This window comes from Brachyhypopomus gauderio, chromosome 5, assembly GCF_052324685.1.
Source record: "Brachyhypopomus gauderio isolate BG-103 chromosome 5, BGAUD_0.2, whole genome shotgun sequence".
Lineage (NCBI taxonomy): Eukaryota > Metazoa > Chordata > Actinopteri > Gymnotiformes > Hypopomidae > Brachyhypopomus > Brachyhypopomus gauderio.
The window spans coordinates 27,263,860-27,291,230 of record NC_135215.1 but is presented as its reverse complement, the minus strand read 5'-3'; the positions used below and the strand labels follow the sequence as shown (position 1 = coordinate 27,291,230).

The 27,371-nt window shown below is 46.4% G+C and overlaps 3 protein-coding genes across 10 annotated transcripts in view; all 3 read left to right on the top strand.

Moving 5' to 3' along the window:
• Nucleotides 1-9,872, top strand: part of dennd5b (DENN/MADD domain containing 5B) — a 35,791-nt gene extending 25,919 nt beyond the window's left edge. For 4 of the 6 annotated variants that reach the window (XM_077006814.1, XM_077006811.1, XM_077006812.1 and 1 more), the window contains 10 exons: nucleotides 256-384; nucleotides 1,679-1,800; nucleotides 4,324-4,469; nucleotides 5,247-5,288; nucleotides 5,864-5,982; nucleotides 6,242-6,429; nucleotides 6,581-6,663; nucleotides 6,878-7,004; nucleotides 7,351-7,525; nucleotides 7,636-9,872. In XM_077006814.1, coding sequence (XP_076862929.1) covers nucleotides 256-384; nucleotides 1,679-1,800; nucleotides 4,324-4,469; nucleotides 5,247-5,288; nucleotides 5,864-5,982; nucleotides 6,242-6,429; nucleotides 6,581-6,663; nucleotides 6,878-7,004; nucleotides 7,351-7,525; nucleotides 7,636-7,819 — 1,315 coding nt within the window. In that variant the 3' untranslated portion in view covers nucleotides 7,820-9,872. The remainder of the gene's footprint in view (nucleotides 1-255; nucleotides 385-1,678; nucleotides 1,801-4,323; nucleotides 4,470-5,246; nucleotides 5,289-5,863; nucleotides 5,983-6,241; nucleotides 6,430-6,580; nucleotides 6,664-6,877; nucleotides 7,005-7,350; nucleotides 7,526-7,635) is intronic. The other 2 variants (XM_077006815.1, XM_077006813.1) reach the window with 1 other exon arrangement.
• Nucleotides 9,873-10,724: 852 nt separating this feature from the next.
• Nucleotides 10,725-16,292, top strand: sinhcaf (SIN3-HDAC complex associated factor). The gene is made up of 6 exons (XM_077006810.1): nucleotides 10,725-10,907; nucleotides 13,301-13,428; nucleotides 13,765-13,864; nucleotides 14,017-14,137; nucleotides 14,833-14,983; nucleotides 15,969-16,292. Exons 2-6 carry the CDS (start codon nucleotides 13,301-13,303, stop codon nucleotides 16,228-16,230), a joined length of 762 nt encoding a protein of 253 aa, XP_076862925.1. The 5' UTR covers nucleotides 10,725-10,907; the 3' UTR covers nucleotides 16,231-16,292.
• Nucleotides 16,293-19,258: 2,966 nt separating this feature from the next.
• On the top strand, nucleotides 19,259-26,948 carry caprin2 (caprin family member 2). Of its 3 annotated transcripts, none has more exons than XM_077006808.1 (21): nucleotides 19,259-19,387; nucleotides 20,332-20,578; nucleotides 20,697-20,759; nucleotides 20,833-20,919; nucleotides 20,995-21,233; nucleotides 21,419-21,501; nucleotides 21,816-21,947; nucleotides 22,034-22,074; nucleotides 22,232-22,483; nucleotides 22,777-22,818; nucleotides 22,898-23,008; nucleotides 23,548-23,629; nucleotides 23,788-23,837; nucleotides 23,953-24,057; nucleotides 24,208-24,297; nucleotides 24,398-24,520; nucleotides 24,628-24,799; nucleotides 24,945-25,115; nucleotides 25,299-25,396; nucleotides 25,485-25,554; nucleotides 25,802-26,948. In XM_077006808.1, the coding sequence occupies exons 2-21, from the start codon at nucleotides 20,345-20,347 to the stop codon at nucleotides 26,350-26,352; spliced, it is 2,796 nt and encodes a 931-aa protein (XP_076862923.1). In that variant the 5' UTR covers nucleotides 19,259-19,387; nucleotides 20,332-20,344; the 3' UTR covers nucleotides 26,353-26,948. The 3 variants fall into 3 exon arrangements, with proteins under 3 accessions (XP_076862923.1, XP_076862924.1, XP_076862921.1); XM_077006809.1 differs by lacking the exon at nucleotides 19,259-19,387 and adding an exon at nucleotides 19,395-19,544 and having other exon boundaries at nucleotides 24,945-25,073; XM_077006806.1 differs by lacking the exon at nucleotides 19,259-19,387 and adding an exon at nucleotides 19,395-19,544.
• The last annotated feature ends 423 nt before the right edge of the window (nucleotides 26,949-27,371 follow it).

Below are 27,371 nucleotides of genomic sequence, written 5' to 3'. Positions count from 1 at the left end.
TTTTGGAGAAAATAATTACAGTAGAGTTCTTCAGTCAAATGCTGCTTTCTTTACATTGGACAGTGATGTGTGTGAACACTCACACACACTCACACACACACACCCACACACACTTCTGTTTTAATTCCAGAATTAAAATATAAAAAAATAAAATAAAAATTTCCCTCCCTCAGTATGAAAAGCATGTTTTTGACCCTTGATTAGTAATGTACTGTGTACCACCACCACCCCCCCTCCCCCCCCCCACACACACAGACATATCCAGCACATGGAGGAGATCAAGACTGATGTGGGTCGAGCTCGAGCCTGGATCCGCCTGTCTCTAGAGAAGAAGCTGCTCTCACAGCACCTCCGACAACTGCTGACCAACACCGCCTTGACCAAGTACAAGATACACACACACACACACACACACACACACGCCTTGACCAAGTACAAGATACACACACACACACGCCTTGACCAAGTACAAGATATACACACACACACACACACACACGCCTTGACCAAGTACAAGATATACACACACACACACACACACACACACACACACATGCCTTGACCAAGTACAAGATATACACACACACACACACACACACACACACACACACACGCTTTGACCAAGTACAAGATATACACACGCGCGCACATACACACACACGCCTTGACCAAGTACAAGATATACACACGCGCGCACGCACACACACACCTTAACCAAGTACAAGATACACACACACACACACACGCCTTAACCAGCTACAAGATGCACACACACACACACGCGCCTTAACCAGGTACAAGATATACACACACGCATACGTAGACATCAGTGGCGATTGCTCCAAGACTGCAAGGGAAGCTCAGCTTCCCCTAAAATGTCAAAAAATAAGTGATCAAACATATACTGTTGTGTGTACATGTCATTGACTAAATATGCGCTACAACGCGCTCGACTTTTGTTCAGGATCAGCTTCTTATCACTGGTAACGACGCGGCTTTCCTCTCACTCAGTCCCGCAGCTTCACAGCGCTTTAAACGGTGTGGACGCTGAGCGTCTACAGAGTTCAATAGCAAAGCAAAGAGTGCAGCGAAACGAGACGAGCCATTGGATAAATGCTGGGCTTTGTCCCGCCCATCGGACGCTCAGCGTCTCTGGGGGTCTATGGGGCAGTGGGCCGGCCTCGGCTGGCCCGGACGCTCAGCTTCTGCATGATGATTGGATGATCTGTCTGAGGCTGAATGCCTTTTTGATTGACAGCAAAATGAGTGAATCAGCAATCTTTTGGTGTAAACCTCCGCGGCAGCATTTAATTTAATTTTTATTTTAATTCTGTTCTGAGTTGAACCGGAGATTTTCCTAATCTTCTTAGCGGCATTTTCTTCGTTAAAAACGACTAGCGACAAATCGAGCTTCTATTTCTGGTGGTTTTTGTTGTAGCTGCTTGTGTTTGGAGACTGACTTATATCACTCAAGCCGAAATTGAGCTTCCTCTCCTTGAAAGACCAGCATCCGCCACTGGTAGACATGCATGTCATGCCGTATGTGCACATGCATGCACCATTCATGCACACGCAGACATTCACAAGCACATGCACACGTGTGCACACATCCAGCGCCAGACATAGTTTACACAAGCAAGCAGGAGTTGTGGGTTCTAAATGTTGGACTTGTCCACAGGAAGTTGTATAAGCGGTACGCCTTCCTTCGCTGCGAAGAGGAAAAAGAACAGTTTCTCTTCCATCTGCTGAGTCTGAATGCTGTGGACTATTTCTGCTTTACCAGCGTCTTCACCACCATCAGTGAGTGCACATGGAATACACACACACACACACACACACACACACACACAAGGACCAGCTGTTTATGGCCACTGATGCTGTGATTTTTTATGAAATCTCAGTAATCCCTGATGACATCATAAAAACAATTGTGGTTGCTGCTTGAACATCTCCCATGGCCTGCACAGTCACCAGATCTAAATATTATTGAGCCACTTTGGGGTGTTTTGGAGGAGCAAGTCAGAAAGCGTTTTTCTTCACCAGCATCATGTAGTGACCTGGCCACTATCCTGCTTAAGTTTGACTCAAAATCCCTATGACCACTGTGCAGTACTTGTATATGTCCTATATCTCACACACACACACACACACACACACACACACACACACACACACACACACACATACATACAGTCACGCTCCACTCACTGGCCACTTTATTAGGTACAACAGTCCAACTGCTCATTAACGCAAATGTCGAATCCGCCAATCACGACAGTAGCTCAGTGCATTTAGGCATGTAGACATGGCCAAGACGATCTGCTACAGTTCAAACCGAGCCTCATAATGGGGAAGAAAGGTGATATAAGTGACTTTGAGTGTGGCATGGTTGTTGGGGCCAGACAGGCTGTTATGAGTATTTCAGAAACTGCTGATCTACTGGGATTTTCACACACAACCATCTCTAGGGTTCACAGAGAATGGTCCAAAAAACGTTCTGTGGGTGCAAATGCCGTGTTGACACCAGAGGTCAGAGGAGAATGGCCAGACTCAAATATTCAGTCATTACAACTGAGGCATGCAGAAGAGCATCTCTGAACGTACAACACGTCGAACCTTGAGGCAGATGGGCTACAGCAGCAGAAGACCACACCAGGTATCACTCCTGTTAGCTAACAGGAAGCTGAGGCTACAATTCACACAGGCTCACCAAAATTGGACAATGAAAGACTGGAAAAATGTTACTTGGTCTGATGAGTCTCGATTTCTGCTGCAACATTCAGAATAGGGTCAGAATTTGGCATCAGCAACATGACTGCATGAAAGCATGGATCCATCCTGCCTTGTATCAACGGTTCAGGCTTGTGGTGGTGTTGCAGTAGTGTGGGGGATATTTTCCTGGCACACTTTGGGCCCATTAGTACCAACTGAGCATCGTGTCAATGCCACAGCCTACCTGAGTATTGTTGCTGATCATGTCCATCCCTTTATGACCACAGTGTACCCATCTTCTGATGGCTACTTCCAGCAGGATAATGGGTCCATCATAAAGTGCAAATCATCTCAGACTGGTTTCTTGAACACGACAATGAGTTCACTGTACTCAAATGGTCGAACGGAATTGCTAAATGCCTCTTTCCCTTTTGAAAAACAAGAGACTGTAGAATCTATTTATAGATTTTCTGCCCCAGTTGTTGAACAAAAAAATTGCACCATTCTGTCTGGTTTTTAGTTCCACATTACAGCTGTACATTCACAGTTTAACGTTGACCAGTGATATTAATTATGGGCTTTTGCCAAACAACCATAATAATGGTAACTTAAACAGCCTTTTAAGAAACTAAACAAAAACAACCGAATCAATAGATTAATTAAATTGAGTGTGCTGCCTTTAACAACCTCTGTGTCCAGGAGGTTGTGGAGACACCTGCCCTTAGTGACATCATGACGGCACATTGTCGTCAAGATTTACTTTACGTTGTTTGTTTAACAGTGCTGTTTACTTACCATAGACCAGCTTCATCTCTTATGTTATAAATCAGCTTACAGTAAGCGCTGTGTTTCTGGGAGCTGTGAGTCACCCTGTGCTTTATGAAACTATAGATGATGAACGACAATGGTGTTTATAAGGCGTGGGTTGAAACTGCTGAACCTGCCCCCTGGGGCGTAGCGCAGGGTGGAGGCCCTTTTTAAATTGTTATGATGTTTAAATTTACGATTCCATACTGGAGCCCCCCCCCAGCTTGAGGGCCCCTGCAGGGCGGCCCCGTGTGCCCCTCTCCTACACCACCGCCTGTCCCTTTAATCTCTCCTTCCTGCCTCATCCTCCATCTTGACTCTCCTTCACCACTGCTGGCCTCGTATTCTCTACAAACCTCTGACAACATGTAGAATCTTTTATTATGACTCAGACACATAAAACTCCCTTTTTGGAACTGGCAGATGAACTCTGGCCCCTGGTGGCGCGTAGCTTCAGCTGATCTGAGCTCATGTTCCCGGTGCCTGGGGCATGTGAAGTGTGCAGTTTGCAGCGCTGTGGGGGAAATTCTTGCTTGATGCTTTGGGAGAGGATTTGTTTATTTTGCCACTCGTGTAGATTGTAGGGTTACTTTCAACTCTGTTGAATAAATAAACCAAATAACCTTTATGTGCGTATGTGGTTGTAATTGATGTCACTATTGTACTGTGTTTTTATTACATGGTACAGGACCTCCAAGGCGATTCATACATGAATCCTTTAAAGCTTTTTTATGATCATCTGTCCTCTGTGATGATGACCTCTAGCATCCTCTAAAGCTGTATTCTGGTATTTTGTCCTTTTAGTGATTCCATACCGGGTTGTCATCATCCCCATCAAGAAGCTGAGTAACACCATGACGACATCAAACCCCTGGGTGTGCGTGTCTGGCGAACTGGGTGACTCTGGTATCATGCAGATCCCAAAGAACGTTCTGGAGATGACGTTTGACGTGAGTGTGCTCAGACATCAGCGTGGCCGTGCTGTTCTCATGGTAACAGTGTTGAACAGCTGCAGCGTGTTAACAGTATAGTTAGCTGAAGCCCTTTCTCCTCCATTTGTTGAACCTGTTTAAGTTTGATGGACCAAAACAAATGCGAAGTATTAGACATGGTGTCAGTTACCTTCCTTAAATGATTCTTATTTATTCCTGTTATGACTGTAGTCATATTGTGTTGTATAAATATACGTTGGCTGTTGTGTTGTGACTATTTTCGGAGATGATGGTAAGTTTCCAGTGTGATTTATTCAGTGCAATAACTGTTAATGAAATATGATCTCCAGACACATTTCCATCTGACAAACAAGTACATAACTCCACAACACCGAGGACATTTATAGAACATTGGAATGAGGACATTTTATAGGACACTGGAATACATTAACATTTGCAAGTGAATGTAGCAAATTACTCCGGATTATCACTGAAACTCTAATTACAATGTAAAAGCTAATAATTATTTTGTTATATAATTTTCATATCTATATCCACTCTGCGAAAATGAGCTTCTGAATCTCAGAACCCTCTCGCGTCTGCGCTCGCGTTGAGCAGCTAAGAGGTTCATGGTTCATACGTGGGAGCAGGTTTCCATTGTGCTTGCGTCCGAGCTCTGCTGGTGAAGGGCCTGCTCTCCGGAAGGGGTGTAGCCTTAAGTGCGGAGAGCCAATCGCTGCCATTTCTCCTGCTGTCAATCATCCATATCCTAACCCGTGATTTCTCCCTCCCCAGTCTGCCTTTAGGCCTCACACGCACATCTCCGCCCTCTTCAAGGTTAGGAGCTCATTTGCCCACATCTCTGTGGCTCCGCCCACCCTCCTTTCTTCACACGCCCTCTGGGCCTGCCTTCTGCTACTCTGTGGGCACCTTCTTGTTCATTACTTCAGTCGCTTGCTTGTCATTTTCATGCCGTGGCTTTGTATGGTGTCTGGAACTGAGACTGACGGATAAAAAAAACACATCTGCTTTGGAGAAGCATTGTGGTTTTCTGCAGTACTCTAATTCAGAACCGACTTCCATTCATCTCTGTCTAAAGCATTTTCTTGTGCTAAGCGTTCTTCAGTGTTTACATGAAAATGGCATTCAAGATGATTAGTGTCTTGAAATCCTGGTGGGTCCCTATAGTTGTTTCTCAGTACATGGTTTCTGTGTGTTAGAACAGATGAGTAGTCTTGAGTGTCTGAGCCTCTGTTTGTACATGACTAGTCAAATAAAGCAAATGTTCCTTCTTAATGGTGGGGTGTGTGACTAACACAGTGCCTCCTTCACCCGTTTTCAGATGCTTTCGTAACGTTGCTGACTGTGTGTGTGTGTGTGTGTGTGTGTGTCGGCCCGTGTGCACCCTACAGTGTCAGAACCTGGGGAAGCTGACCACAGTACAGCTGGGCCATGATAATGCTGGACTTCTGGCCAAGTGGCTGGTGGACTGTGTGATGGTCCGTAATGAGATAACAGGACACACGTACAGGTGAGCCCGGTTATATGAGCCCTGGTACCTGCCCCTTCCTGCCTGCATATCCCTCGGTCTCCATCTGCTCTCTCACACCTTGTTACCTGGTACTGTCTGTGTGTGTGTGTGTGTGTGTGTGTGTGTGTGTGTGTGTGTGTGTGTGTGTGTGTGTGTGTGTGTGTGTGTGTGTGTGTGTGTGTGTGTGTGTGTGTGTGTGTGTGTGTGTGTGTGTGTGTTTCTCTCAGTATTTATTCATTATTGGACCGTTGTCTCCCAGGTTCCCTTGTGGCCGGTGGCTAGGGAAGGGTGTGGACGATGGCAGTCTGGAGCGTGTCCTGATTGGTGAGTTAATGGTTCCGTGCAGTGAAGAAGAGATGGCTCGAGGGGCTAAGACTCCGCCCCCTCAGCGCTCACCCTCACAACTTCGGCGAATCAGCATAACGTCCCTCACGGGCCGGGCAAACAGTGAGTTTGACTGTGTGTTCTTACTGCACATGCTGTATTGTGATATTTACCATGTATAGGTCAGTACAGTTTGATAATGACCGTTATGTTGACCAGCGGTTCTGTCGATGTACAGCCTAACTTTGCTCCAATGTTGTCTTTGTCTCTTCAGAACCAACGGTTGAACAGATACAGGAAGCTCTCAGTGAAGCTGTGAACAACACTGTGAAACATTTTCAAAAGCCAGAAAAAGAGGTGAGCGTTGCGTTGAGACCGCGAGTACGCGTGAGCGTGAGGGCGTGCGGGTGTGTCTGAGCAGGTGACTGGGAGAGCCTGTGTGTGTGTGTGTGTGTGTGTGTGTGTGTGTGTGTGTGTGTGTGTGTGTGTGTGTGTGTGTGTGTGTGTGTGGGCGTGTGGGTGGGCGTGTGGGTGGTTCCTCACGGACGGCTCTTCCTCTCCCTCCTGTCAGAGAGGCAGCCTGACCGTTCTTCTGTGTGGAGAGGGGGGCTTGGTGGGCGTCCTGGAGCAGGTCTTCCACCACGGCTTCCGCACTGCCCGCCTCTTCCAGAAAACCGTCTTCGTGTGGGACTTCATAGGTGAGTTCTCATGGTTTGAAAGTGTCACCCTGCTATTCACAGGAAGTGTAAAATGTCATCAATATGATTATAGCAACAGCTTCACAAGGGACTGAATACATGTAGTGCGCTAGTTACAGAAAAGACTGAACTACCCTCGTATCTTTTTACCTCAGTCATTTGTTTCCCAGCAGTGGTAAATTCATGCACTTTGGATCCCCCTTGTGCAAGTAGCGTTACACAACATGTCATACTGCATGCTTGTTTGCTACACCGTCACTCATCCATACCTGTGGTTCATTTATGACACAGTGGGTAAATATGCATTTTCTTGAGTTGTTTGTCTCGTGCCACATTTCTTTACCAGAGAGGACAGTGATGTATTTGGAGGGTGCTGATCAGATGGACAGTCTGCAGGAAATGGCCGAGCACCTCCGGCTGACCGCCAACACGCTCTGTCGCTACGCTAATGCCATCAACAACACATCGCGCAGCCTTGGCAAAGACGGCAAGCTCCAGCTCCTGGTTTGCCTCGGGGCGAGGTGAGCTCGCCTGGCGGGGCCGTGCGTCAGAGCACCCGCCTTTCACACCTGCGCTGCACACGTTCACGCATTCTTCAGTGACACTCTGGTGTTCTCGCTTTCTTTCACAGAGACCGACTGCTGCCTGCCTGGCTCCCCCTGCTGGTGGAGTGTCCCGACATCGCGCGCATGTACGAGGACGTCGCGCTCCTGCGTGACCGCCACGCTGTGGCTGCTCTCGTCGCCGCCCTGCAGACGCTCCACGACTTCCCCATCACTCTGGAGAGCTCAATCACCAAGGGGGTGGAGCTGTAACCCTGGCCCCGCCCCTTCCAATGCGTCGGAGCTTCAGGCTTAGGCTCCTCCCGCCCCGCCTCCCTGCCTCTCTCGCTCCCCGCCCGCTTTTCTCCAGACCGGCGCGTGTCCAGGGGCTCCTGTGCAGCTCCAGACTAAAGGAAGCTTTGATGTAGCTATCTCCTTCACCACTGGGAGCAGCGAAGGTGCTTCGCAGCAGTATCGCAGGCTCTCTGGGGTTCGCATTATTGGCGGAAGTCCTGTGCGTTTGTTTTCTTCTACAAAAACAACTGTGGATTCTCTTCCGAGTTTGGCTGAACCGGCCGCGCGGGGGTGTTTGACAGCAGAGAGTTCTCTTCTACTTTGTTTGTCCATTACACACCAAGCCATCTGTGTTCTCCCCCCTTAGAGGAAGCATTTGTCAGTGTTTCACGTGAACCCACATGAGAGGAACTTCAGTAAAGGCATTAAAGGATGGCTTTGCTGCTGCTGGATATAGAACTTAAGCGCTGAAAGGCCTCTAGTGTCGGTGTGCTCCGCATCACTACGCTATTGCCCAATCGCACAGCTGTTCATTGGTGTTAAAGACATGAATGACAAAACATTCTGAATAAAACTGGGGTCCAATATTGCCCACAAGTGGACATTTCTATGGTTGAAAATCTGCAACAGACTGAAGTGGCTGCTCGGGTGGAACCAAGACTCCTGTAGTAGGAGCTTACATTCCAGCAGGACCACGAACCGCTGTAGTGGATCTCAGCACGTTGTCTCTCTATCTCTCTGTGTGGGGGTGGGAATGTGCACACACATGTTCTTATGAGAAGAATTTGGCAGGAGGAGGTTATTTTGCCAGTCAGTATTACCTTGGTTTGTTTTGAAATGAATCAGCATCACTTTACGATTTTATATTTAGGGAAAACAAAACAAAAACACTGGAAGTAGGACAGCAATAACTTATTGATGCCATCTACTGTCTCAGTAGACCTCAGCAGTTACCACATTAACATAGCGTTTAACTTGTACTGATTTTATCCACACTGATGAATTTAAAGCAAGTGTTTTTGGGAGCAGTGTTTGGCCTCTTCAGGTTGCCATGGTGATGGTAACTTACTTTTTCTTGAGCAGTTTCATGAGACAGCAGAATCTCTCAACTCGGCTAGTAGCAAATTTAGAAATTGATTTAAATATTTTTCTGGCACGGTTGTCCTATGTTCTTATATATAGATCCATTTCTGTTCTTAAGACCATCTTGATGGGGGTTTTAAGTCCAAAAAGACTCATTATATAACTGCAGTGTTGCACATCCTGATGAAGCATAATTTAATCTCCTTGCTTTTTTTTACCCCAGATCTATAATAGACCAAAACACAAAGTGTTGTGGACTTTACAGTGGACAGTGAGTCTAGAACAGGTAGATCTAAGTAAATCATCCATTAGCTGCTATCGCAGCAGCAAATGTCCACTGATGTCTTTGAGTTGAATGTTTTCAGTGTTGCAACCTGAACTATTCTTCAAATATTCGAGAGGGCACCTGTATACAGTCATGTGGTGTTCTTCCTTTTCTTTTTTAAGTCATGGATTGCTTCCATATATTTATTTTTTAAAGACACTGGTTAATTTACTGAACTGGATTTAAAGGTTTACTATTATTTATTTTCCCAACATACCATATATTTTGTTCTGCCTATGTTACTTCACTGTGTGAATTGTTGGTGTGCGTTGGCATTTCTCTGGCTCCTGTGCTGGGGTAAATGGTGTAAAACACTGGAGCTTTCCCTTCTGTTGACACTGCTAGTGTACGTGTCCCAGAGGTCAGGAGCGCGGCTGAGACTGCACGTTCGTTTCCCCACTTCGGCTCGGTTCTGGAGCCGCTCCCGGGTCTATGTCTAGAGTTCGCTTGTCCTGTGACTGCTTAGGCAGTTTGGTCTTTCTGCTCTGCCGTTGATCATGGACTGTCCTTCCTGGAGATGTGACATGAGTAGGTTCCTCCAGCTGTCTGTGATGGGTAGGTGACCACTGTGTTCATGATATTTATGGAACATTGCATTAAAGTTGCTCAGTATGTTCTTAAGCACATCTCCTGTTTTTTTGGTTGCTATAGACAACCTACACACCAAGTTCTAACACAACATCCTCTGACATTTCACTGATGTATTTGGGCCTGTTCATAATTTTGCCGTCTTCCACTATTATTATTATTATTATTGTTAATAATTTATTTTTTTATAAACTAATAGTAACTTAATATATAGCATATTAGCCTGAATAATATATTCCATTTTATTCTAATAAAAAATAAAGGTTTTCTTTTAAGACTTTTCTAATTACAGTAAAAAAAATTGTGTATATATAATACAAAAATTATAGGATTTTTGGATTTAATTCATACTTTTTTATGGAATAATTATATGTGTAAATTATTAATAATAATAAATGTGTTCGTTTGTTGGGCTTTTGTCGGCAGGGGTAGGATGAGCTTTTTGAGGTTTCCTGAATACATTCACTGGTTCAGTCTCACTCTAATCTAAAAATGTAGAAGTTGCGTTGGGTTTGGTGAATAATTTGTAATAAAGGTACCCTACTCTTGAGGTAAAAAAACATTGCAATAAAATGTAAAACTACGCCGTATCAATTCTACACAAAAAAACCCAATAATGTATCAACTAGCCTACTAGCTATAACCTAAAATAAAAAGCCCATTTTGATCTGGGTCTGGGGAGCTTGGCCGCGTTTCCTCCAACATCTGCGCAGCCGCAGTAGCTCCAGTAGCTCCCCCCACTGGAGTCGCAATGCACGGATTTGAAATGCCGCGTGCCCTAGCAACGGGACCCACCCTCGTTTCCCGCGCAAATTTCTCTTCCATATATGGACAATAGAATGTAGACGCGACCCAACGTCAGCTCCGTATGCAAATAGGGTTGATTGAAGAAATTCAGAAAATGGTGGACGGAGAATGGCGCATGCGTAAACATTTTACTATACTGAGACAGAAAGTGAGGCATTAACGAGTGGCGTGCTTAGCAGTGGCGCATTGTTTTAGGAGTAACATTCGCGACGCTTTCAATTCACCGCCTATTCCATTTGATTGACAAACTTGCTCTTCGCCAAGGTAAGTGTGACACTTTAAAAAAAGTAATTCAACTGGTTTTGGCGTACATCGCTTTGCAGAAGGTGTCATTGCGTCTTTCGAGAGGCCGCTTAAATAAGTTTGTGAGTGTGACAATGCGATGCGCGGATCAGCGGGATCGCGTCGGTCACAAAGGTTAGATAGATACATTAGTGGCACGGGTGAGACCACTTTGGATACTTGTTGAAATGGTGCTGAAAATCGCGCACTGTATTGAAGGGTGATGTGCCTCGTTTTTACGCATAAGGAACATGTGTGTGGCGACACGGCGCATGCCATTTTAAGGCGCGCACATCTTTTGCGGATAGTGGGTCAAGTGTCTGATATCAGAACGGATTCAGATCGATTTGAGCGGCGTGTTGTACTTTTTGGTTATATTTGGAAAGCGCATATGCTATAACGTGTTTAAGAGCAAACAGTTGCTTCGGCCCTTTAAATGTGTCGTCGGCGTTTTCGGCTATCCTACGTACGTAACACTTTATTGAGATGAAACTTGTCCCACAAACAGCCAAACCAGACGAATATTACACAGATCTGCACGTTGCGTGTATTGTAAGTTCGTAGAGGAAAAGTCATGTCGTTTGTAGCTGGTTTGAACCCTGTTTACTTTGGTGCAGCGCCTAACTCCACGACTTGTGCGTGTGTGTGGTCTCACGTCCACCGCGAACGCTGCACTCCTGGTGGGTGTGCTTCAAAACAAACCTGCAATTTTGGGAGCTCTGGGCTACACTAACATAATTGAATAAGTAAGTCATAGCGCATAGGGTGGTGTAGCACAACTACACGGATTCACACGTCCCAAACAATACATGTGACTTTTAAATACAAACTTGATTTTGAGTTAAATAGGAATCGTTGGCTTATTTAGACCTGGCCCGAAATATAAAGCTTGGCTCGTTTGCTTTTTCAGGATTTTTTTTTACTATTTTATATTTTCCCAAAAGAATACTAGGTAAATGTAGATTTGGATGTGTTTTCGTTGGCTTCTCGAGGCGCTCGAGCGACGCTGCACGGGCGGCGCGTGCTCACGGTCCCACCGAACACGGAGCCGCACGAGCCACTGACGCAGAGCCCGGCGGACAACAAAGGGCAGCGTGTGGGGACGTTTCTCCATCTTGCTGCCTTCCCTCGGAAGGTCGAGCTGTGGGCTTTTGAACACGTAAACACGACGAACATGTTTATGTACCAAGTAAAAACCCGCCAAATGGCCAAAACGCGACGGAAACGGGCCGAGGGCGACGGTGTGAACGGCACCGTGCGGTACGCCGCGCTCCCGCAACCAGATGGGGAGGGGTGGTCAAAATGGAGCCGCGCACGTTCTCCGTGTTCGCGCGCTTCTACAGGCCGCTTCGCGTTCACGACACCTGCGTCTTTACGTTCGAGTCACCCAGAAACATAAACACGAGTGTTGAGTGCACTTATGGCGGTTTTCCTCGGAACCATGGCCATGTTTGAGTGACGGGCGGCGCAGCGGGACCGAGTTCAGCGTCTCGGTTCGGGAAGTGTGTGGACTCCCAGAAGAAACTCGGCTCCGCTTTTATGAATTTGAATACAATTACAGAACTTAATAGTTCTGAAATTCATTTGTCACGAAAAATAATCGCTCCCTCCTAAATGAATTGTTAGTACATGCATTACTAAACTTAAATTGTAATAATGACCTACTTAAAATACGATTTTTTGAATGTTCTTCATGGACCTTTGTGAAGGTTCTGATCGCGTCATCACCACAGTTATATAACACGGGTTGCAGCTGCCGCGCGCTGCTCGTCCTATTAACGCGGCGCCTGATAACCCAGATCCAGCAGTCCAGCCCATTTCATGGAGCGTCTCTCTCTCTCTCTCTTTCTGAGAGGTTTATTAAAAGTAAATAGTAAATATCTTCTAAATGCCAAATCTAGCATCACACGTAAACTAGAAGTGGAATAAAATGGTTTAGATTTCAAGCATGGTCATAAACGTTAAGAAACCTGGTTATTAAAAACGATTTTGAAGACAATATTATACAATACTATGGTAATAACTACTGACAAAATGCAAATCTGAACACGTTTCTAGAATACATTTACTTAGATGAGTATATTGTGTACGTGGATTTGAAAATGGCTAACCTACACCATTAATAGAATATGGGAAAGAATACATGAACAACATAAAAACTACAAAGAAGTGCACCTTAGGCTATTCAGAAGCGCATCTTTGACCATCAGTATGGTATTGGCCTTCAAAGCCAGAACACACTATAGCAAAAAGCAAATAGTTTTATGTGTAACTTAATCTTCCAGAATCTATTTAATGCCAACTAAAAACCTAGACCATATGTTTAAAAAAAGTTGAATTTCTTGTTAATCCCAGTTCCACCGTTACAATTCTAGATGTTTGGCTTTCACAAGCCGAAAATGTACCGCAGTCTGGACGGCTGTTGTATCTGCAGGGCAAAGTCCTCTAGCTCACGCTTCACGGACAGCAAACGCTACGAGAGAGACTTCCAGAGCTGCTTTGGGTGAGCTCATTGCCTCGTTTAGACCGGCTCCTCTGTGTTTACTGCATGCTGATTATATGATTAGGGTGTAACTGCTGAATAATCTATTAGTAACACCATTACATGCATATTACATGCAGTACTGATTCAGTGTGATGTTAAAATGCCCACAAAAGAAGTCATGATATAGTTAATGTGGTTAATTATTTAATATAATCAGTGTAATTTATTGACAAAACATGGCTTGTATTCCATGCAGGTCTATGTTTTGTTAATTGTAAGACTGATGTATGCACATGATTAAGTGCTTCTAGGAAATATGGTTTGCATGCGGACTGAGGTTTTATGTACCTACAGCCTTGGCGAAACCCGCTCTGGTGAAATTTGCAATGCCTGCGTGCTGTTGGTGAAGCGCTGGAAGAAGCTCCCGGTGGGATCCAAGAAGAACTGGAATCATGTAAGCACACTCCCAGAATCCCCAGAACCATAACCACCCAATCAGGGACCAAGTCACCTTCCATGATTATGATTCACGTTGCTGGGCTGCTCATTTCTGAACGTGCACTGCGTGAGTTGTCTGTGGTCCAACGCTGTGGTGGTGTTTGACAGGTCGTTGATGCGCGTGGAGGGCCCAGTCTGAAGATGACCGTGCGGTCGAAGAAGGTGAAGCCTCTTTCCAGAAGGATCAGGCCCAGTCAGATCTGCCGGGTTCAGAATGAACTGAAAAACAGTGAGTACACACCACCTGTGTGTGTTATGCGTTTATAGAGAGGAATTGATTCAATTAATTTATTATGAAGGACATATAGATAATCACTAAAAGTTCAAAAGTGTTAAAAAAAAATTTGGCAGTGTAGCAGCACGCCCCCTGCTGGCAGCCTCTGTTATGCGGCGGCGCGCGGCACGTGCCTTCGTTTATGTTTTCGCCGTTTGTTGCGCGCTCCTCCGTCAAGTGACCTGTTCGTGTCTGTGTTGATTTGTTGCCACTGCTCCTTTGTGTAGTTTGAGTTCTCCATCATTTGCAACACCGCCCGAGGGTGCTAATGTCATGTCCTTTAAACGTGTGTTAAGTTTTGGTTGTTTTATATTCCGTTGGCCGAATCTCGGTCATTAATGTTGCGTAGGCTTCTTTTGTTTTCGTTGGTGCACTTTCACGTTCCGTTTAATTTTCCTTCGTTTAATTAAACTCTACTCACGTTCACGTCCTCTTTTCCCTGCATGCTCTTTGCCTCTAACCAACAGTTTCTGTTTTAACGTATTTGCAGAAAGCAGTTGTTTGTATTAAGTCTCTTCTTTCTTTCAAGAGTTGCTATGTGCGTTGTTTATTTGTGTTTTTTTGGGAAGCATCCTTGTGATCTTGTTCAACTCTGGCGGTGTGGTGCTGTCAGCATCTCCGTCCTGAACACTCTCTTTCTTTTCCATCAGACTCTGATGCTCACAGCACAACCTCCAGCGCCAGTCCTGCCCAATCTCCAAGCTATAGCAACCAATCAGACGATGGCTCTGATTCAGAGCTGGCTCCGGGCTCCACCCGATCCCCAGTCTTTTCCTTCTTGGACCTGACATACTGGAAAAGGTATTTGACTCCGTGAACTCCACTTCATTTTGTTTGTGACCTTTGTTGATGCCCTGACTAGGACTGAGAATCCTTTGAAAATGTTCGATACTGATACGATATGTTGAATTTGATACCAAAACAGAAAAAACACAGATAAACTAATTATTCACACACAATGTTTTATTTAACAGCCAACATTAGTAATCTCTGTTTCACACTGTCACACTAACCCTAGATGCCTGTACACACACATACTTGCATTCAAGGCCTGGCAACATCAGCAGAAGTCTTCCTCTGTAAACTGCTCCGATAAAGCAGACAGCGTAGTCCTCCTCGTGTCAGGGAGTTAACACGGGAAACTGTTCAGCACTAGAAACATTAGGTATCATCATAGGTTTAAATATTACAGACTTAAAATGATAAACATAACTGACATGTAGAATAAATAAAAACAGAAAACTTTATTCACAAAGGACAAGCACATTATTGTTATTGATATGCCATAAAGGGTTAAGACACTTGTTGCACTGGGAACTGTTCTCATTAACTTTGTCAAAATAGAACCAGACTTTTCACCTCTTCAATATGTTTAGTTAGGTAACTAGCCAGCTAATGCATAAGTAAGACTTATCAGACTTATTTTTTCATCTGTGGTAAAGTTTAGTTCGTAGTAGCGTAGTAATTTACGTTTTTTGGTACTCTGTGCTACCAAGATGTTTCGGTCAGGGCCTTTTTGGTATCGAATGTCGGTACCCACCCAGCCCAAGCCCTGAGATCATGACAGCTGACTGTCACCATTGTTAAACTGTTGAATCTAATGCTCATTCTGCTTCTCCTAACAATATTAAAGTCACTGCATCCAAAAATGTTACATGCTTGTTGCTAATTCGATTAGTCAAACAGTTTAACAGTTTAACTCATTGCTGTATCAGCATGTCAGGACGGCCACTTTATCGTACGTGAACAGAGTTGTGAATGGAGTGTTGTCTTTCCTTGTCTCCAGGCAGCGAGTGTGCTGTGGCATCATATACAAAGGCCGCTTCGGGGAAGTGCTCATCGACCCGCACCTCTACAAACCCTGCTGCCAGAAGAAACAGGCGCAGGAGCAGGATGAGGAAGAGGACGAGCAGGAGGAAGAGGATGCTGACCTGGAGAAGGAGGAGGGCCCATCCGGCCAGGCCATACTGGCCTCGCCGCTGCCGCACGCCCTCTCACCCACCCTGCCAGTTAAAACGGAGGGTGAGGAAGAGGAGGAGGAGTGGTGAGGGGCCATGCCCCGGAGGGCCTGAGAGGGCAGGGGGGGGGGGGTGGCTCGCCGTGTTTAGGAGCTTCTCCACATGTCCTCTCAGATGGCCTTTGATTCAAGAGCAGCTGAACTCTGTCTGAGATTTTGGTTTTGTTTGTTAGAAGTAAGTGTGTGTCTGTGTGTGTGTGTGTGTGGTTGGGGGAGGGGTGTGTCTTCTGTTGCTGTGAGGTTTTTTTTGTTTTTATTGTGTGTGGGATCATTAGTTTTTATAGGTCACCTTACTCAGTCTAGATATCTTTTGATTCTGTTTTTGATTTAGCCCAACACCCATTCCCACACCGATCTGTTTCTGCTTTACTGAATGTAGAGATGATGATTTTGTGTTTTGACTATTTCTGTTTGTCCTGTTCAGTATGCTGGATCTGCATACAACGCAAAGCTGTGTCGAGTGCTCAGTTGATGGAGAAAAAATGTTTTGTTAGGTTTTTCCTTACACGGTTGCAGCACAGTGTAATGAAGCCTTTGCGTTGCCTTTCTCATCTGCATCACCGTCCACCTCTTTTAACTCACAGTCCTGCTGTGACTCCGTATTTTTCTGCGACTTTGAACTCAGGCTAGAGCACTGATTTCAGTGACTGACCTTCCCCTCCCGTTCTGACTGCAGACGTGGTAGACGTTGTTAGCGGTTAGCGAAGCTCGCCCCAAGTCCAGTGTTTTTCTCCGCAGGATATTTCACTCATTCAGCATTGCAGCAGTGCTGAGACAAGCTAAGCAAAGCCAACCAAAAGAGCGACATGCTCACAAGCTCAGTTGCGTAGACACATTTGCCGTTGCTCCCTAGTGTAAATACTGTACGTTTTCGGCAGCAATACCCATGTCATGCATGAAAGCTAAGCCAGCCTTTTCCTGACAAGAATCTGCATGAAAACTGCATGGCCTTCTAAAGACTTCCAGGTCATTTTTTTATTTGTTTGTTGTATCTAACCTTTGATGTTCCAGGCAGGTTTTGATACAGCTCTAATAAATATATATTTTTTATAGATAAAATCAAAAAAGAAAATGATAAAAATGAAATCATCACTACAATGTGATGTATTCAACTTTTTAAAATTATTATTATGGACTGTCTCCAGTAGTTGTCAGTCAAATTCCAAATAGTCATTCTGAATTTAGATACATCATGTATATTATTTATTTAGTTCACTGATACACTCTCACAAACAGTACCTCCTGACATTTATTCCTGCATTTGTAAATACTGTACTGAGAACTGCATTTTATGGTTGTTTTGTAAGGATTGAAGATTTTTTGGGTCTTTGTATGTTGAGATACATGTTTCATTGTTTTTGTCTTTTTTGGGTTTTTCAGGGTTTAAATTGTCATTGTTATTATTATTTCAATTCTGTCAGAATACTGAAAATGTCAATTTCCCTAGTATATCTTTTAATTTTATACTGTACGATATTTTATGCTTTTTTCTTTTCTTTTTTTAATTACTATGTCCAAGTTTTTTTCTCTGTAGATGTAGAATTGTGTACAACAGATCTTACACACACCTGCATGTATTCCCTTTGCATTCAGGATGATGGCACTATAGAGTAGATTTCACAATTTAATATGCCTTCAGCATATTCACAATATTTTCATAAAGATGGTTTAAAAAAATTTATTAACCTCTTACAATCTGATCCCAACACAGTCGCTTATGGTTGTTTAGGAGTTTGTAAAAATATTTACAAATAGCATTTTGTAATTTGAGTCAAAATGAGTGTTGGGAGAAAGGCAGGTTGCTAATTCACTCAGGAAATAAGAGGATAATTAATTAATTTAGGTATTAATTAGGTGTTTTAGGTGGAACACCTTGATTTTTATTATTCTATTACAAACATTTCCAAAACACAGTTAATTCTGTTCTTGCTTGACTTTGACCCTTCTTTTTGGTCTTTATAAACTGATGGTTTATATCAGTGAAGGCAGCTCTATGGTTTGGACATTGATATATTCCAGAATGCCATAAGGGTGTCTACAGGTTTTCTAGTTTCATCCAATACAGTGAACAGGGGGAGTTCTAAATCCCTGGAATTCATAAGTCTCTGTCACAGTATATTTCTCCATTGTTTGTAAATACTTTAAGATATTTTGAACTGAACAGTTATGATATTCTCTGTGTATTATTTATTTTCATATTTATTTGCAACACTTTTCATGTTTTTAAATCTCATTGGTTTTTGATGGCCACAAGAGCGATTAATCATAACCCAGCTCGTGATTTTAACATATTTCACATATCAAATGTATCCTTGTATTAAGAGTGTCTGGCTCTGATTTTTCTCAAAGTTAAAAATATGCTGAATATGACTGTATGTTATGATTTTCTGCAGGTAAATCATGCCCGATACCCTCCTCCCTTCAGGCTAGTCCCTTAGTTGTTGTACTCTACAGGCATGTACGGTAGCTATGCACTTTGTATTGACCTTATTAGAGATCTATGAAGCAGGTTTTGTATTTTTTTACATACTCTACTTTTTACTTGTTCCTCAATAAACGTAGCTTGTGATGTTATTGGTTGTGTCGCAGTTGTGTTTATCAACGGACATCATACCTGTCAAGTTTTTGATTTAAAAATAAGGGAAATTATTTGCGAGCATTCCCACCAGCCCAACCAATGTCCAGGACCCCTTATATTTTACTCTTTTTTGGTCGGAACGTCTTCTCTCTCTCGTTACATTCATCCATCTCTGATTTGATTTTCGTGTTTGTCGTTCCCGCTGTCAGCGCTAATCTCGCGAGAACTGACACTCGGGCTACTGCAGGTTGCCATTCTCGCGAGGCTAGCGACATAATTCATTTTGGAGAGGCACTTGAACGCTTAAAAAATTATTATAATACGAGAACTTTACGGAAAAATATTAATACGGGAAAGAGGGGTAAAATACGCTAGTTTCCCGGCCAAAACGGGAGACTTGACAGGTATGACGGACATTCTTTACCTACGTCCTATGTAATATTGTATATAAGCGCACTTGACAGCGGGTTTAAACGGACGTCGCGCGTTTCCGGTCGCGTGCGCCCGTGACGCTGGAACTCCGTTCGGATGCTGCGTTTTCCATCAGCGTCGTGACGTCATGATTGTACTGCCAGCTGCCGGCTTTCCCCTGATGGGAGCGCATAAAAAGGTGAGAAGTGGCTGAAATCTGGCCTCTCCTAAGCGACTGCTGTAGCAGTTCTTTCCCGGGCAACCAAGGGCGGTTTTGTTCTTTTTGTCGCCGTGAATGAGTAACGTTTAGTCTGCAGAACCAGCTAAAGCGCTACGGTCATACTAAGACGCATGAGGTCAGTAAGTTGTCACGTTTCCGCGCATTTTCATCCTCCCAAAGTTGTCATGCTTCATCATTTGCTTGCACTTGCATTGCGTCTTTCTAACGTATAGTTTAAGCAATGCACATCCCTGAATTCGGGTGGTGACACTTTTGATGGAGATGTTTGTGGACCGACCTGCAGGAGCGTGGGAATAGCACGGATTTGCTTAGTCAGTGCCACTGGAAGTTGGCTGTCGCCCGTACTGTGTCGTAAATTTATATTCTGACTTGTAGACTAGTTATATCCTGAGTTTCAGGGTAACCTTTCCTTGGGTACTAGAGGAACAGTTGAAGTTGCAGTCGACTGGGAGAAAAGCGTTGCCAGAAGTTAGTGACTCGTTTTATTTGTAGACGACCACACAGGGGAAAAATGCCTTTCTTGCACTTACAGTTAAATGCACTGTCATTGTAAGGCGGCATGAGTCTTAGCTGGAGCTACCGAGGTTACGGCTCTGGAGATGTTTCATCTGTGTTTCATGTCATCAGTCCGTGTTAGTCTAGTGAGTCAAACGATTAGCGTTTTCTGCTATGTATAGGCTGCCTATCTCTGCAGTGGTACAAGGGAGTCTTGTGAATGTGAATGAGGTGGTTTGTCAAACTCCACCCACTGCTTAGTAAGAGATTTGCTTTAAAAGCATTGCCAATTCATGCTGTTTGAGCACTTTCAGGAAAAGGAATTCACTCTATCCATGTGCCCAGTGTCCACGTTCTCTCTCCAAGCGTGACCTTCACTGCCCATCATGTGTCCTCCTCTGCTCTAGAGAGAGCCAGACCATGGTTCAGCTGCCGCTGTCTCAGACCTCGGATGTTTCGACTCCTCCAGAGCTGCTCGATGAAGGGGACGCAGGACAGGATGCAAGCCCCAAGTCGGAGACTCCTCCACCCGACTTCACGGTTCTTCAGTTCGCCCTCAACCGTTCCGCTGCCGTTTACCATGGCTACGAGACCTACATCGAGGACGGACTCATCTGCCTGAGACACAAGATCCGTAACATTGAGAAAAAGAAGGTACGCTCCTCCGTTTGGAACGGTGTTCCTGAACTGCTTAATGGATTATGGCTCTCAGGTGAGCAATCATGACATGTGTATCCTCATGTGCAGATGCTCTTTGCTTTACGATTCGCAGCTGAAACTGGAAGGCTACAAACAACGTCTACAGAATGGTGACATGCTGAACCAAGATCAGATGGTAATCCACTTTTAACACTCCACCCTCATGGTCAAAACTGTGGCTTGTGTGACAATGTGGGCGTGTCTGTCAGGATGCAGTGGGGAGGTATGATGAAGTGGTCCACAACCTGAAGTTTGCCAAAGAACTGCAGAAGACTCTGTGTGCACTCACTCAAGATGTAAGTTCTATTCTTCTCCAACCTCCTGCCCGTGTTGAACTGGTTGTGGTGTGTGACGTCGCCCGATGTCAACAGCTGCTGAGGGCGCAGAAGGCAGCCGCCAGGCGTGAGCAGACGGCGAGGGTGGACGCCGAACAGAGGCGGCTGAGCACGGTGCTCCAGGTGCAGTACGTCCTCCGCAGTCTCCAGAGGGACGACGTCAGGAGACACTTCTGCAGCGCCCGCGAACACGCGGACTTCCTGTCCACGAAGGAAGTGGAGAACCTACTGGACTTGGCTTCATTGCTGGGTTGCAAGAGAGACGAGAGCATGAGGTAGGGATGTTTTGGGGTTTGTGGCTGGACGTGTTTACTTTAACAAGTAAACTCGCCTGGCCCGAGTAAACGGTGCACTGCTCGGTTTGTGGCGTTTCTCAGACATCTCTGCTTTACGTCCTACACCTCAGCCAACTCTGACGTGATTCGTTCCACATGTTTGTGTCTGTGTCTCTTCCCCCTAGTTTAGAGGCTCAGATGGAACAGGCCTCTTTTGTTTATCTAGACCTACTGGAAGGGAAAGACGAAGCAGTTGCAGGCTCAACATGTAAGTGTCCACTGGACTTTTGGCAAAATCAGAAAAGCAGGTGTTTCTTAACTACTGTCTGATAGTAATTTTGTGGAAGGTGGGGGGGGGGGCATGCTTTGCCACCTCTTAAACGGTGATTATCCAAAGTGTTTTTGAAACGCTTGCTAAGTTATGACGTTTAGTTTTGTCGGTAGATTAAGTTTTGGGGTCCCCCTTCCTTATTTTGTGGGCAGGGGTTAAGAATCTCCTTTAGTAGCTGCTTGTACCTTTTTGTTAAACCATGGTGCTCTAGTTGGTTATAAATGGAACAAATTTACCATTTTCCCCATCAGATAAACGACTGAAGGAGAGACTGCTGAGATTGGTGGACTGTGGCTTCTTTGACCACATCCCAGCTCCTCAGACAGACTCTAAGCACAGATGTGAAGAGGGCGAAACTTCTGCTGCAACCCACAGCCTTTCTGGTGAGACCTTCCACCAATCCGAACTGGCCCATGTAGAGTGGCCCACAGCTGCATTCACTTTATGCTGGGATGTTCTTCCCTTTCAGCACTGGTTAATTTGAAGCCAACTGAAGTGCCTTCACAAAAGGTAGGAACATGAGTATTCGGTTGGTGGCCTCTTGGATATTAATTCTCCCTTTGCAGTCTGACGCTGGTCTTCAGTGTTGCTGCTAAACTCAAAGTTGTCCCATCAGAGAAGATTTCTTTTGAGGTCAAGCGGGTCAGTAACTATTGAATGATTCTAGTTTCTAAACAGACACTACGTACCTGAGGTGGACCTGCCTGGGCATGACAAGGAAGACCACAAGCTGCCACCAGCAAACTGGAGGGCTGAGTTCTTGGCCCTAAAGGAACGAGAGCCTCCGGACTCTTGGGATATGGAGTTTTCTGAGACCTCGGCATCAAAGTCAGCTGGCCATAAGCCTTGGAAAGGGGCTGCAGGGTTTATACCCAAAACCCCTACAGCTGTGAAGAGGCCTGTTGCTGAGCCCAAACAGGTGACCACTATTCTGTACATGTGACCCTGCTCACAGGCTGTAGCCAGTGGCCTATGTTAACTGAAGACTTGATGGGTGTGGGTGAGTATGTATCAATACTCAATAATGTGGCTCCATATGCGCAGTCTGCATACCGAGATTCTCACATTTGCAGTCCCACGTAGTGTGTTAAATTGACTTATCTGGTTAGGGAATCACTACAGAGATACAGTGTGAAGTATTCCATATTTGAAGATTTAAAAAATCTTCAGATGTGTACTAATCCCCCCCCCCACCCCCCGTTTTTATAACAGAAACGGCAGAGGAAGAATAAAGGAAGCCAGGACTCAAAATCTGTAAGTCGGTGGTCACCTCCTGCCATAATCCCCTCCCTCATTTGCTTGCATTCGCCTGCGATCCTTCCTTTTCCTGCAGGGCGTTGAGCTGCTGGACGCCCCCTCATCGCTGGCCAAAGACCCTGTGCTGCGCCGACAGCAGCTTGACTGCCTGCTGGACCAGATCAGCGGCTCCTTCAACTTCATGCAGGTAGAGCTCAGTCCGGGTTGCCTTCACCCTGCAGGAAACCCTCGCACCCGTGCGGGGACATTTAAAAATTCACACTGTTGAGATCTCTTCCCCATCTGGTCTCTTGTGGTTATCTTGTCTAGACATCAGGAGTTTCTTATTAATGTACGTTTCTGTATAGATTTGCTGTGGAAATTGAGGGTGAAGCTTGAAGTGAATTGAAGGCCCTAAAGGGTTGTAAAACTGACTGGGGGGAGTTATGATGTTTAATATACATTGTTTAAATGAACTGTTGTAATGTAAAACCAGCATCAGCCCCATCACTTAAAAAAAAAAATAATAATAATAAAAATACAAATATCAAGTCATTAGGAGGGGCTGTGCAAAAGCCAGAACATTTAAAGAGTCTGCACACCAGGTGAAATGTCTACACATTGCCCCATTGTGCCTTTGCTGCAGTTTGGATTTGTTCAGTGAAGGGGGAGAAACGATGCCATGAAACGTCAGAGTAAGGAATGTTGACCTGTGGCCTTGAGCTCCGTCTGCGTTCTCTCCATCAGGACTCTCTGCTGGATGGAGAGGGTTTGCCCATGGACAACCATAGCAGGAGGCTGCACCTCTCTTCTGGGTCCACTCCTCCGGGTAAAGCTCACCGCTTTGGTTCATATTTTGTGTGCAGGAGCCATGTTAGAATAGATATTTGAGCTCAGTTCCCACAGTAATGAACGAATGGAGTATCAGGACAGTCAGACCACCGAGTGGGTTTGTGGAGTCTGACGGTGGCCTTCCTTACTCTGCAGCACAGAGGGAGCCCAGGAGCCCAGCGGACGTCCTGCCTCAGACTCTGCACGTAAGGCTCAACTCTGATCTTTAAGCCTGGCTAAATCCCCGTGAGTGCTAGTCTTAAAGTCCTAACGCTCGTGCGCCCCTGTCCGCCCGTCACTGGTGTCCTGTTCTCGCCCTAGTCCACCCCGCTGCACACCCACCTGCTCACTGGAGATGGCAAAGGCTGTCTGTCTAATGGCCTGGACACGTCCGACGCGGAGCTGCGCGCCGAAGATGCCCAACACGTAAGTCTAGCCTGCGGTGTAAGTCTCTCTCAACTGCAATGTTAAGAGGGTGGTGAACACTGGTTTGGGGTTAAACATTTCCAGTAGAGACGCTGTGCAGGTTTGGGGTGGGAAGGGAGTCTGTAATCGCTCACTGTGGTTTTGTTGCAGGCAAAGCAGGACGAGGGCTTTGCGTCTCCGCGCCTGTACCGCAGAAAGTCCTCGATCTCCGTGCCTCTGGAGCTCCCCAGCGCCGAGCAGGTAGGGTGTGTACTGAACCCGAACGTGGCGCTCGCCTGGCTTGCTCTGGCCACGCCTCCTCCCCGCTGGAGTCGGTCCGCTAATGCTGTGCGTGTCGCAGGTGGGGAGCCGTGTGCTTTGCAACGGCGTGGCGTCTCCACCTGTGCAAGCCCCGCCCTTCACTCCACCCAGCAGGCGGGCCCCGGCTGCCTCCAGCTCCACCCCTATCAGCAACATACGTTCCGTGAGCATGAACGCGGCACACATCGGCATTCGGCTCTGCGGTTTAAATAAAGCGTTTTGAAATGTTTGTGGACGTTCGATACCAGATATCCTCTCTTCCCGGGCCAGGTGTTCGGTGGGGAACCTCCTATGAGCCCGGGTTTGGATGTGAAGTCGGATGACTGTGCCTTTCCGAGGTCGGTGTGTCTGAGCTACAGTACAGCTGGTACCCTTAGCTACTGTACTGCCAGCACCCAGACCCCTCCTGAACTCAGCCTGCCTCAAGATGACGTTCAGATGGGTAATGTGTCTTTATTTTTATCTCTTCAACCCCGATCTTAATCGCAGGACCTGAAAAAGGACTCTGTTTGCGCATGCGAGCGTTCTCAAACCATTTTGGTGTTTGGGGTAGATGAAACTTTGTCCCCTGCTGCTGTTTGTCCCAGAGAGCGCGTACCTGTCGGAGAGTGAGGCCAGCACAGGCTGCTTGGTGTATCCATCCCCAACTCCGTCCTCCATCACGCGCTCCCAGGGCCGCCTAGGCCAGCCCTACATCTCGCGGGGCCCGCTTCGAGGTACGGCACGTGGTGGCCGGGCTCACTCCTACCGCTCCAGAGGTAGCTTCCTCCCCCTGTCTTCCGGGCTTTCTTTCTTTCCCCCTGGGCAAGTGCTTGCTGCCGCACGTGGACACGTGGTTGGGTCGAGGCAGCCACCCCAAAGAAGGTCTCGCACCCCTGATGTCCAGACACATGAGTCCCTGCCGTCAGTAAGCCCCCTCCCCCCCGCTGCTGTGTTTGCAGGTTGCTACGACGTCCAGCGTGCAAGCCTGCGTGCCCCTGGCGGGGGCTACGTCACCCACGCCCACCGAGATCCTGGAACTGCACTCTTTTCCTCCCAGGTAAAACTCCCTCCGTTCGCGGCCAGCGTGTAACAGCGTCTGCTGGTATGCCGTGCTGCGGTTTAATCGTAAACGTTCTGGTCGATAGGAAACGTATCAGCTGAGCCACAGGCGTGCAGGGGGGCCCACGGCACCGGCCCAGAGGCCCAGCTCCACAGGTGCGCACCCGTTTACCCACTCGTACCGACTTTCACTCATTTCTGACTTGATCATTTTTGAGTCACATGCCTACATCCACTAGAGTTTACATTCCGAAGACCTCCGGTTCACCAGTGTGCCTTGTGTAAACTCTCCTTTTAAATCGTTTAGTCCTGGGCCCGTGGTTCTGAGAGTTGTAGCGCACCCGGGTGTGAAGGCGCGGGTGTGGTCCTTGATCGTGATCTTCAGCCTTCTCTTCTGTCTTAGGCTGGAGCGACTCCTCTCAGGTGAGCAGCCCAGACAGGGATAGAACCTTCCTGGTGGACTCGGGCCAAGGGGACACCCTCTCCTCGTCCACGGAGGTGCCCGTGGGTCCCGGCACGCACCCCCTCGTGCACGTGTACCCCGTCACCCAGCAGTTGCGCGTGGCCTTCTCGGCCGCTCGCACGGCCAACCTCGCCCCTGGGACGCTGGACCAGCCCGTGTCCTTTGACCTTCTCCAGAGCAACCTGGGCGGAGTCTTCGACATGCCCTCGGGCCGCTTCTCCTGCCCCGCCCCCGGGATCTACGTCTTCTTCTTCCACATGCTGAAGCTGGCCATCAGTGTGCCGCTCTACATCAACCTCATGCGCAACGACGAGGTGATGGTGTCCGCCTACGCCAACGACGGGGCGCCCGACCACGAGACGGCCAGCAACCACGCCGTGCTGCAGCTTTACCACGGCGACCAGGTGTGGCTCCGCCTCCACCGTGGCGCCATCTATGGCAGCAGTTGGAAGTACAGCACCTTCTCGGGCTTCCTGCTCTACCAGGACTGAGTGTCCTACAATGTTACATGGAGGCACATGCAGTGGGAGGCCATTCCGGCTCTGCCGGTCTACCGGTTGCATTGCGCACGTTGCACTTTCCCAGTATGTGTGGTGCAGCTGCATGTCTTGAGTTCCTGTCCATTAGCTCATCGCTCTTGGCCCTAATGTTTAGAACCTGTCGAAGTGTTTGCGTGCATCTGTGTGTGAGCCTGAGCTCCTGGGCATTGTTTACATGGAGTATTTTGTACTAAACACATACTTATGTTGGAGTGTTAAATGAATGTGGCAGGATGTCATTAATTCCGTGCTGTGGCGTTCAGAGGAAATGGTTCTTCAGTGGTGAAGCTCCCCTGCTTGTTCACAGGTGATGTCCGAGCCGTTCACGTGAGGCCATGTTTGCGGCCGGTGGCTGCCCCCCATTACTGAACACTTGAATTGGCTTATGTGAATGTAGATTTCTGATACTTGACGTGTTAAGCACTTTAAAAAGAAAAGGGGCACAGCGTTGTGCATGTGTAATGTGTGCTGAAGTTGAACCCTCATTACTATGTAGGGCAAACAAACTGGCTCCTCCTTGTGCCTGAATAAAAGACGAATGTGCAGTTTCCCCTTGTACCATGTCATTTGTTGCTCCTGTAAATGAGCTGCGTTTATTGGTTTAGCATTTAAATGTGACTGAGGATAAGGCTGAACATGGTTTCTGCAGGATAATTGGGGGGTGGGGGGGTTAATGGGAATACTTTGGGTATGAACTTTAATAAAACATAATGGTTAAGCCATTTTGTGTTTGCCACCAGAGGGCAGCATCCTCAAACATTCCTACTAGGTTAACATGGCCCTCCAATGTAAGCGCAAATGCAACATGGCCACAACGGTCATTTGAGTTTGTGTTTCTCCGAATGATTGTAGTAGGACTTTGTGGATAGTTCTGCCATTCTTGAGTATTTGCAACAGAATTTCCTATCCTGATAAAATAGTGCAGTTGTGTTGGTTTACTGCTTTTGTTTGGACGGTTAAAGTGAATCTGC